This window comes from Carassius gibelio, chromosome B2, assembly GCF_023724105.1.
Source record: "Carassius gibelio isolate Cgi1373 ecotype wild population from Czech Republic chromosome B2, carGib1.2-hapl.c, whole genome shotgun sequence".
Classification (NCBI taxonomy): domain Eukaryota; kingdom Metazoa; phylum Chordata; class Actinopteri; order Cypriniformes; family Cyprinidae; genus Carassius; species Carassius gibelio.
The window spans coordinates 4,115,320-4,127,415 of record NC_068397.1 but is presented as its reverse complement, the minus strand read 5'-3'; the positions used below and the strand labels follow the sequence as shown (position 1 = coordinate 4,127,415).

Here is a 12,096-nt window from a genome sequence, read left to right as displayed (position 1 = left end):
TATGAGTATCTGGTGATGCCATTTGGACTCACCAATGCCCCAGCCTGTATTCCAAGTACTGATTAATGACATTCTCTGGGAAATGCTTAATCTATTCATCTTTGTATACCTGGATGATAATTTTCTCAGTCATTGGAGGAGCATGAGGGGCATGTAAGCAGGGTCCTCTATAGACTCCTTGACAATCATCTCTACGCAAAGCCCAAGAAATGCGAGTTTCACGTCACCCAGGCTCAGTTTCTCAGGTTCATCATAACTCCTGGCCACATGAAGATGAACCCTAAGAAAGTCGAGGCTGTCCTTAACTGGCCCATTCCTGCCACAATGAAGGAGGTTCATTGCTTCATCGGCTATGCAAACTTCTATATGAGGTTCAGTAAGAACTTCAGCTCTGTTTGGCTCCCTTGACTGCACTGACCAAGGGAGGAGGAATCAAGATTCACTAGGGTCCAGGGAAGGCATCTGTTTTGTTGTTTGTTTTTTAATGTTTTAATGTTTTTTAATCAATTCCAGTTTCTCCTTTCTTACATGGCACCAAGAATTTCAAGCCAGATGACCTGTCCCTAGCTTGCTTTCCTGAGTCATAGTAAAAACCTCTAGCATAGATTTAAATCTAGATTTAAGACCCATCTCTTTAACCTTGCTTACACATAACACACTAATACGCTTCTAATATCCAAATCCATTCAAGGATTTTTAGGCTGCATTAATAAGGTAAACCGGAGCCAGGAATACTTCCCATAACACCCAATGTATATGCTTCATCATTAAAAGAATGGCATCTACGCTTATTCCGAGGTCACTATTTCCAACAGATCCAGTCTGTATACAGATCAGATCCCAAGGTTTTTTCTCCATTTTGTCACTGATGGAGTTTTGGTTCCTTGGCAATGTCACCTTTTGCTTGCTTAGTTGAGGACACTTCATTTACAGCGATATCGTTGACTTGATTGCAAATGATTGCAAAGATGCCATTTAAACTGAACTGAGCTGGATGATGAAATCACTAAATTCAATGATGAACAGCCTTTAACTGTTGTTGCTTTGTCACAATCTGTTTTGTTTAAAGCAGTTTTAAATAAAGGTGACTTGATTTGACTTGATTATTTTGGGAATAATCAAGTCAAGTCACCTTTAGGTTAAGGATCATCACAACCCTTCAAGAGGGAACTGGAGAGGTGGTTGCAAGAAGCCCAAGAGCCAGATCTGACCTGGGCCTGGGTCTTGAAGTGGGGTCATAAGTCTCCCTTGAGGTGCCATCCAGGAATTGCACGCACACTTGACTTCCTCCAGCAGCGATTTTGGTGGCCGTCCATCAAGGAGGATGTAAAGGTCTATGTGGAAGCCTACCCTGTGTGTGGCCAGGGAAAGTCCACATGCCACCGACCTCAGGGACTGCTCCATTCCTTACCCATTCTCCATAGGCCATGGTCGCACCTTTATCTGGACTTTGTTATGAGTCTCCCACCATCCCAGGGCAACACAGTCATCCTGGTGGTTGTGAATAGGTTCTCTAAAGCCCCCGTTTAATTCTTCTGACAAAGTTCCTTCAGCCAAAGAGACAGCTGATTTCCTCATGAACCATGTCTTCTGGGTTTTTGGAATTCCTCTGGATATTGTCTCTGACCCAGGGCCCTGATTCTCATCCCGGTTCTGAGTGGGCCTTCTGCAGGCTGATTGGTGCCACAGCCATTCTATAGTCCAGGTTCCAACAGCCAGACAGGAGGGGGAGGGTCCTGTCAGCATCCTACCTCCTGTAGTTTGTCTCCATGTCTCCAGAGGTCCCTTTGCACACACACATATTGCAAGACATATTAGAGTGGTAAGTAGGGTTGGGCCGATAGACGATGCGTCCATAGTGGATGGCTGATTGATATCACAGTGTTGAGCTGGCATTGTGATCCACCCCGCCCATGTCCCCTGCAATCCACCATATCCCAATCCCAATCTCTGCAGATTACATCATTGTCCAGTATTGTACTGTCAGCAATTCATAAAAACGTTTTCATAAGTGTAACAAACATATTAACATAAATAAATATTAATTTGCATGTGTACTAGCTGCGTTAAAATGCCCAGCAAGGTAGAAAACATCTGCTGCAAGGAAATTCAAAAGGCACGGGGATGAAAAACACCAAGATTGCATTGTTTTTCCTCGATAGGTGAGTAACACCATGTCTACACTGGATGCATTGTCACACCACACTGCAACCAGCGGAGCTATCAAAATAGGGGCAAGACCTTATCCGGGTCTGTTGTGAGCGTGTTCACAACAATACACTGCTCACATGTTATCTTTGTTATTGGGCATGCCAGAAAACACGTCAGCAGCATTGTGAACGCACTCGCAACAGACCCAGAAGAAAAGACAATGCTGAATAAAGTTGTAATTTGTCTTATTTTTGGACCAAAATTTAATTTTGATGCTTCAACAAACTCTAACTGACCCTCTGATGTCACATGGACTACTTTGATTATGTTTTTATTACCTTTCTGGACATGGACAGTATACCGTACATACATTTTCAATGGAGGGTCAGAAAGCTCTCGGACTAAATCTAAAATATCTTAAACTGTGTTCAGAAGATAAACGGAAGTCTCACTGGTTTGGAACGACATGAGGGTGAGTCATTAATGACATAATTTTCATTTTTGGGTGAACTAACCCTTTAACATATTGGTTTTTAAAACGTTTTGGACTGTTTTTGCTTGTAAATAGCTCTTGGTCTGAGAAGCACTGTTGAAAGTGAATAGCACTGAGCACCAAAACACATAATGTGGCCAGTGTGTCTAGGATATCATCAGTTAAAGAACACTGTTATGGTAGGCTAGTAAACGCCAGAGCAGGGTTGCAAAAATTATATTTTCAGCCCTCACTCAGTAATGTTAGTTAGTTTGTAGTTATTAATCAATTTCAAAGTTACATAAACTAAATACAAATAGCCATTGCTTTAAATAATAATAGGGTTAAATGGTAAATGTCCACGCATGGTAAATGGTAAATGTTCGTGTGTTGGTCTCGTCTGTTTTTATTTTTTTTAATTTACATACACAGAATATTTTGGGATGTATTCATGTCTATAATAGCTTATTTTAATATGACAACGAAATCGCACCTGTGAGAAGAAGCTGCTGACGAGGGGAAGCCACTGACATCAATGACATACAACTTCTGACATCAGTATTTGCATATTTGCGTCCATCAATCGCAATTACCAGATGTGAGCGTGTACTCTGGGAAGAGAGACAGGGATTCTAGAGGGCGATTGCGCTTTGATATTATTTGCAGCTCGACCATTAAATATTAAGAATAATTTGAACATTTCAAAGACAAACTTTTGGGCTTATATGAAGTTGTCCTACTGATCTTATAAAGAGTTTATTTCGCTCTTGAGAAATATGGCTGATGGAGAAAACGGAGCAGCACCCTTGCGTCGACACAGATTCAAGGATTTTTTGCTTCGAGAGGAGACACGGAAAAACGAGGTCAAGTAAGTGCTTCTAGATTCCGTCGTTTTGTCGACTCAGAATTGAACTACTTATATTTTATATTGTCGTATTCAAAAACAATGCGCTAAATGTATTATATAACTCCAGTGTGATGAAGTACAGACATAGAAAATCACAGCATAACATTTTAAGAAGTATAGGAGAGATAACAATAATTCTTATTGTTTAATCATTAGGCAAATTCTGTGTTTTGCCATGCAGGATGCAGGTTGACTTCTACGTCAAAGAGAATAGTTTCAAAGAACGTCTGCAGTTTTACTTCATCAAAAACCAACGATCCAGTTTGTCTCAGATTTTTTCTCTTTACACTTTATTTTCCCATTAAATTCTCTGATCTTAAAATTATGTTTCTTGATTCCATTACACAAGGAATTACAAACATTAAATCAATATTTTTGAAAACTATATAAAAAAAAAACCACTGGTCTAAAATTTAATTTAGTTATAAATATATATATATATATTTTTAAATGTGTGTTTTGTTCCATATTAATGTTCCAAAAATCTCACTTCTTGAGTGCATGTGATAACATTCTTTTTATGCACTACCCTTGTCTAAAATGGCTTATAAACACTGTTTTTGTATTATTCAGGTCTCAGGGTGCGAGTGTTTTATCTGTCGCTCCAGGTGTTAAGCTGCATTTTGTATATATACAGAGTGCTGAAAGATTCAAGTGTATCTGAACATAAATGGTATATATTTTTCTAATTCCTTATACACAGTGAGAAGGACAATATAATAAAACATCTGGCCCAAATTAAATGATTTATGTAAAACAAGACAAAAAAAAATCAGTTGCCTCATTATGTAAAAGTAACTTCTTATATTGCAATTACTATTTTTTTTTCAATTCAGTTCACATCTGCTATTAACATGAGTGTTCCATATTGATATTTGATATTTCTTCTATCCTCATAGCTTGGATGTCCCACACAAAAATTATACTCTGCTTGAAATCAACTGGTATGTAGTTCCAAAGAGCTATAAACAGAAATCGAATATAAAATTGCTCTGATTTATTCATTTGCATCATTTTAATAACCTTGTATTATTACCAGGGCCTCAATTATTTGGGTTCAACGACATACCATACTCTGGGGTGCACAGGTAGTCTTGCAGATAAATCTTGTAATATCCAACCATTTCTGACTTTTCTGAGTACGTATGGATTATTTTGTGTAAGGTTTGTGTTATGGAACCGATATAAGGTTATTAATAAGCATTAGAATATTCACTGGTGGTTGGTGTATGTATTTAAGAGTTATTTTCTTTAGGTGTCTGTTGCAATTATATGTTTATTTACAAGAATCCTGCTGACATATCTACGATACAAGGTATGATTATTATTTTATTTATTTATTGTATTTTCTTAGCTTTGTCTCAGATATTAGTTTACAAGAATCATTATCTAAACAACGACCCTGAAATCATTGTGCAAAATTAACAATATAGGCAACTTTACTAATATATTTTCCATGCAAGTATATTGATAACATCTGTGATCATTCTGTTTGTTTCTGCTCTCTCTAATGATCTAGGGAAACATATGGCAGCAGGTACTTCAAATAGCGTTCATCTTGGAAATGATTGACACTGTGCCCTTTGTGATTGGAGTAAGTATATCATTGGAAAACTGCTGACACAACAAACAACTGACACTAATAGTGCCGTGATGTTGATACTGCCGCATCTAAACACAGTTCTTTCTGATCTAAAGATTAAAGATTGATTTAAGGCCTAATCCATAAATATTTTCATCTGGTCTTCTGGTTTTCTTTTATTATCGGTGTTGTTTGCTAAAGCAAACATATCTTTTACTAAGCTTGTACTAAGCTTATACAAAGGGTTAGAGATTTTCCTGAATATGAACTATAAACCAGAATATCATGAAGACTCATTTTGACTTGGGCTTAAAATTAATCACCTAGAATACAACATTGCAACACCTTGGTAACCACATAGCTACTCCCTGGCAACTATCCTGCCTGAAAAACATAGTAACCACATAATAATGCCCTGACAACCACCCAGACTACCCTAGCAACTGCATAGCAACACATTGTTACCACTCTGAACAACCTAGGAACCACTAAACAACCCCATGGCAACTACCCTCAACAACCAAATAGTAATGCCCTGGCAACCACCGAGACCATCCTAGCAACCACATAGCAACTCCCTGGCAACCATTCTGCTTGAACAGCCTAGCAGCCACATAGCAATGCCCTGGCAACCATGCCATAACATCCATACACAACTGCCTGGCAACTACCCTGCCTGCAACCAACTAGTAATGCCCCAAAACTGTCCCACATAGCAATGCCCTGGCTATTTAAGAAACATTAAAAACAAAAATGATGTTGTACTGCGGGATGTTTTGAGTTAATTTAACTTCCAATGTATAATAACCTTTTTAAAGCTCATGTATGTTCTTCCAAACTTACTTTGACTGAGCACTGTGAAGTGTTTTTACATAAAATATAATTTCTTATCAGTGTTATCACTGGCAGACTCTTGAATTAAAATTATACTAATTAACTTTTAATGTAAAATAAAGGGATAGTTCACCCAAAAAAAATGAACATTTTGTCATTATTTACTTTTTAGATTTACTTATCATGTACCATACTTAGTTTTTTTTTCTTACTATGGAAGTCACTGGCAACCACAAACTGATTACCAGCAATCTTCAAAATATCTTATTTTATGTTCAACATTTGAAAGCAGCTCATACAGGTTTGGAACGACACAAAGGTGAGTAAATGATGACAGAATCTTTATTTTTTTTTGGTGAACTATTCCTTTAAGTAGTTAAAACATTTCTTTCTTCTTTGAGACCATTCTGATTGTTGATTTTTAAATTTTCAGCACTGGAACACATTTTTATCATTCACCATATTGCCAACTTTCAGAAAAGTTTAGCCTGAAGCTTTCAGCAGCAATGTGGATTGATGTAATTGGCAGATGTGCTGCGCTGCAAATTAAACAAAAGTACCCATCAAAAGCATCAGAATAGCCTTGCATTACTAAATGGATTTTGCATGGGAGGAGGCATTGTGCACATCAAAAACAGGCAAACTAATACATAAATATTATTCAGCATTAAGTTTTTGCAGAACTACCCTAAACAACCAACTGTAATGGTTTACAGTTACATTTATTTTGTAATTAAATTATGTAACGCCGTTACATGTAACAAGTTACTCCCCAACACTGTTTTTTAAGGATTACATTTGTATTTTGGTGATTTAATAGTTGCTCTTTGTTGTAACAGATTATTTATCCTCCTCTCCGGTCCCTCTTCATTCCTGTGTTTCTGAACTGCTGGCTGGCAAAACGTTCTTTGGAAAGCATGGTTGTGAGTATATGTTTGGAAGAAAGTATCAAAAAAAAATAAAAAAAAAAAATAAAAAAAAATCTATATATATATATATATATATATATATATATATATATATATATATATATATATATATATATTATATATATATATATATATATATATATATATATATATATATATATATATATATATAAACTCTAGATGTCCAGCAGGTCTAACTCAATCTGACGAAATAACATCATCACATGGCACAGCTGATTGTCTCTTTGTATCAGCACCCAATGAGCTCGCTGCTCAACATTCAAATACTTGGCTAGTGCTTGCTGTAGCAGTTGCAGCATGCTGCAATAATCCTCCACCTCCCCCAGCTCCACCTGTTTATGCTATGGAGGGATCATGTATGATAAATATGCAGGTTATTGAAACATGTTATATGTGCAGTAGCAGTATTTCCTACATTCTCACAGCAGCATGTTGTGGATGTGTTTGTTGGCAGTAGTAAGTCTCTGTACTTGCTCTGCAGCAGCAGTGTAGCAGATGTATTCCGTCAAGATTAAACACATTAAGATTGCCATGTACATTACCATTCTAAGACCTGTGAGAGTCATGACAGAAATATATTGACATATTTTTCTCTGTGGCTTTCAGAATGATCTTCATCGTGCTATTCACCGGACACAGTCAGCCATGTTCAATCAGCTCCTCATCCTCATCTCCACCATCATCTGCCTCATTTTCACTTTGTGAGTCAGTCACATATCCACTCACATATGAGCAACACACGAAAATACGACCCTAAACTGCTTGTCAGACAGGATTTTTCAACAACTGTATCTCCTAGTCTTAACTGCAGCCTTAGCCATGGCGCATGATCAGGGTCAAAAACAGATTGAATTGCAGCTAATTTTCTGTGGTTTCTGCTTTTAGAGGGAGAGGCACTTACTCACCACAAATGTACTTGTCCATCCATGTTCACATCCTTATTAATCCCTTGTGTGTTGCCAAGCTAATTGTAAAATAGAGTGGCTCTAAAAAGTGTTTGGACATTTAAAGATTACACAAACATAGGCTTTCAGGAGTGTTGCAACTGAGGGGAAAAGGGGAAAGAAATGCATAGGGCCCAGAGCCTGAGAGAGTTCCCAACTTTGCAAATTGTTGCAGAGAAAAACTGGTCTTCATTCACTTAAAAGGATAGTTTATCTAGAAGTAAAAATTCTGTCATCAATTACCCTCATGTAGTGCCAAGCCTGTGTGCTCTTCATTCATCTTCAAAACACAAATTAAGTTATTTTTGATGAAATCCAAGAACTCTTTGACCCTCCATGGACAGCAAGAGTCATAGCATGGTCAAGTCACAGAAACATAGTAAAGACATTGTTAAAGTGGTCCATATGACATCAGTGGTTCAACCGTAACTTTAAAGTTATGAGAAGCAACACTCACATACCACGTTGTGGTAGGGTGACATGGAGGAGAATAATGATTTTGTTTGTTTTATTTTACACACAAAAAGTATTCTCGTAGCTTCATAAAATTTCGACTGAACCACTGATGGACCAGTTTTTCTTTCCATATTTCTTTGATAGAACCCTTGCTTTCTATGCAGGGTCAGAGAGCTCTTGGATTTCATCAAAAATATCTTAGCTTGTGTTCCAAAGATGAACCAAGGTCTTACGGGTTTGGAACAACATGAGGGTGAGTAATTAATTATAGAATTTTCAAATTTGGGTGAACTATCCATTTAACGAAGGAGGATCATAGAATACCATATGTTCAGGAAGGGTAGTTGCCAGGGAGTTAGAGTGTTTAGAGTAGTTGCTAGGGAATTGCTCTGTTGTTTCTAGGGTATTCTGGGTGGTTCCCAGTGTGTTGCTATGTGGGTGCTAGGTTGTTCAGGCAGGGTAGTTGCCAGGGAGTTGCTTATGGTTGCTGGGGTGTTCTGGGCAGTTGCCAGGGCATCGATACAGTATATTGTTGCTAGGATGTTCAGAGTGGTTGCTGGGGCATTGCTATGTAGATGCTAGGCTGTTCAAGATGGTTGCCAGGGCATTGCTATGTGGTTGTTAGGTTGTTCAGCCAGGGAGTTGCTTATGGTTGCTAGGGTGTTCTGGGCAGTTGCCAGGGCATTGCTGTGTGGTTGCTAGGATCTTCCAGTGGTTGCCAGGGCATTGCTTTGTGGATGCTAGGCTGTTCAGGCAGAATGGTTGTCAGGGTGTTGCTATGTGGTTGCTAGGTTCTTCAGGCAGGGGAGTTGCTAGTGGTTGCTAGGGTGTTCTGGGCACTTGCCAGGGCATTGCTATGTGATTGCTAGGGTTTTCCCGGTGGTTGCCAGGGCATTGCTATATGGTTGCTAATACCAAGTGGACAACGCTAAATGCTGGTGTAAAGCATGTCTGAAAATCTCAGTATCCCTCTATTAAGTTTAACACCAAGCAAGCTAGTCTGGTATTGATGTTAAATAGTATCATGCAAGGTCTGAAATACCACCAAAATAAAATAATAATAATAATAATCAACTGCCCTGTATGAATTCTTCAATTTCTTTGTTTTTATAACATTTAGAGTTAAACTGGATCATACCAGCAAGAGTGCTATTTTCTACAATAGAAACACATTTTGCACTTTGCAAATGTGAAATCCGTTTTAGATTACAATTCAGTACACTATAAATTAATTATATGAAATGTTCTATTGTTAGATACAACATTGTTAATTTGGGCTCTTTTTGCTCTATTTTGCCAACATAAATACTTCCAAACTAAGCAGAATGTTTGTGTCACTCAGCAACACTCATTCACTTCTTTTGAGCAAATAGTTTAATGACCCATTAAATCATAAAGACATTGGTTACTTGCTTCAGTTTTAATTAATTGTTTGAATGATTGATTCTGTGATTTAATTATTATGAGTTGCTGTTGTAACGGGTCCCACTCTGATTCTGAATGGGTTTCCAGCGTAGGAGGCAGACATACTAAGGAGGCTAAATGACTAAAGCCACTAGAGTCAGTTGCTGGTTTACCTGTACAGCACCTACTTGCTGGCCTCCGTTACACTTACCTCCCAAACCTCACTCCCATCCGGGTCATGGCACCAATGTGTAAGGCCCCAATCGGCTGCTCCGAGTGAGTCTCAAACCGCGGTCTCTGGCATGGGTGTATTTTAATTTTTTACCAACATTTCTATTGATTTCATTTTGATATACTTAAATTTATATATTAAGAGAATTAATCTCATACAATTATTAATGGAATTGCACATGGAAGTGTAAATGGATTTTGATAAATGACGGTAAGGATTTTTTTCACACTGATTTCAATTATTTTGTATAATAGCCAATAGCCCTATTTTGTATAGTGATAATTAGTGTGTATTAAATAATTAAAAAGATGTAAAAGAGTACGTAATTTTATTTTTATAAATAAATATGAGAGAGGTGTCCTTTTTAGGTTAGTGGTGCAGTAATACTGTTGTAATGAAGTCACTGTATGTTTGTAAGTAATTTACAATGACTTTGAATGCAGCTCAGCTACTCAGAATCAAGGACCAGAACTATCCTTTTTATAACAAGATTTTCTGTGAAAACGTCTCGCATGTAACCATGGTTCCTCGAGGGAACAAGACGCTGCATTGAATGCTATGGGGAACCCCCAGTGCATGACCACGCTCTGAATCACATGTGCCAAATGGAAAGGCAAGACGTCATAGGCAGGTGACGTAATCGATTAGTAAGCTTAAAAGCACGTGTGGCAGTGCCAGCAACAGCCTCTGGGAATGAAGTGAAAGTGAAAGTGAAAGTGACATTTTAGCCAAGTATGGTGACCCATACTCAGAATTTGTGCTCTGCATTTAACCCATCCGAAATGCACACACACAGAGCAGTGAACACACACACACTGTGAGCACACACCCGGAGCAGTGGGCAGCCATTTATGCTGCGGCGCCCGGGGAGCAGTTGGGGTTCGATGCCTTGCTCAAGGGCACCTAAGTCATGGTATTGAAGGTGGAGAGAGAGCTGTTCATGCACTACCCCCACCCACAATTCCGTCCGGCCCGAGACTCGAACTCACAACCCTTCGATTGAGAGTCCGACACTCTAACCATTAGGCCACGACTTCCCCCAAAGCAAGCGCTGGCAGGGGTCCTGTGAGTATGGCTTCAAGACGCACCATATCATTCCCTCGGAGAAACATGCGTAACCGGAGACGTTCCTCTTCAGGAACTCGAACTGCGTCAAACACTATGGGGAACGAGGTGCCCATGCTGCCAGACTTCCAAGTCCCTGCCTAGTGTGTATCCGAAGAGCACAACTAAGGCGAGAGAACAGAAGAGCCCAGAGTGGCTCGCATATCAAGACCTTAGAACCTAACAATGGTGGAGGAGCTCGATAATCCTACAGTGTTGCAGTTGTCCTGTATCAACACACCTGCTAAGAAGACCTTGGAGGTGGTTATACCCCATGTGGAGTGAGCCTTGACTCCCGTGGGTGAGGGGAGGTCAGAGGACTCATAGGCCAGGTTGATAGCCTCAACTATCCACCGGCTAAGGGTCTGCTTAGTTGCAGGAAGACCGCTTTTAGGAGGACCATAGCAAACGAACAGTTGGTCCATCCTTCTCCACAGGGCAGTTCTGTGGATGTATGTGTACAGCACTCGAACTGGACACATACAATTAAGCTTCTTCTGGTCGGGCGCCCGGAGGGAGGAGGACATAAACCCTGCAGCACTGTTGGTTGTGTAAGGGCAAACAACAGTAAATAAGTGTCACAAGTGGTACAGGCTCATCACTCAGCCAATCACAACGCACTCCCTCACCCGAGTATTGATCACCAGCACTTGTTCACAATTCAATCACCAGTTTACTACAATATAAAAGCACACACCTCAGTCAGCAACTTGTCCGATCTTGTGGCTACACAACGGAACTTCCTGTGTCATAGTTACCTACATTGACTCCTTTAACTTACCTCTTGACTTTCCCCTTTCAGCAGCCCTGGTCAACAACACCCCCCCCCCCCCCCACCCGCTCTGTTAGAAGAATACCAGTGTCACTCTATCGCATCTATACCCATATCTGCTTACCAAAAGAACCACTCACCTGCATCTCTCCTACTGCCACTTTATTTACCTGTTTCAATAAACCACTGCATTCGACTAACCCTCTGTGCTGAGTCCGTTTGTTACAATAAGACTCACAACACAGATTGAGACTGACAACATACATAGCTCTTGCTGAAATTATAGAA

The 12,096-nt window shown here is 39.3% G+C and overlaps 1 protein-coding gene across 3 annotated transcripts in view; it reads left to right on the top strand.

Annotated features, from left to right (window-relative positions):
- The first annotated feature begins 3,399 nt into the window (after positions 1 to 3,399).
- LOC127951367 (potassium channel subfamily T member 2-like) overlaps positions 3,400 to 12,096 on the top strand; it is a 29,754-nt gene continuing 21,057 nt past the window's right edge. For all 3 annotated transcript variants that reach the window (XM_052549230.1, XM_052549229.1, XM_052549228.1), the window contains exons 1-8: positions 3,400 to 3,491; positions 3,712 to 3,791; positions 4,104 to 4,203; positions 4,570 to 4,618; positions 4,786 to 4,845; positions 5,050 to 5,124; positions 6,786 to 6,869; positions 7,503 to 7,597. In XM_052549230.1, the coding sequence (XP_052405190.1) occupies positions 3,400 to 3,491; positions 3,712 to 3,791; positions 4,104 to 4,203; positions 4,570 to 4,618; positions 4,786 to 4,845; positions 5,050 to 5,124; positions 6,786 to 6,869; positions 7,503 to 7,597 (635 nt within the window). The remainder of the gene's footprint in view (positions 3,492 to 3,711; positions 3,792 to 4,103; positions 4,204 to 4,569; positions 4,619 to 4,785; positions 4,846 to 5,049; positions 5,125 to 6,785; positions 6,870 to 7,502; positions 7,598 to 12,096) is intronic.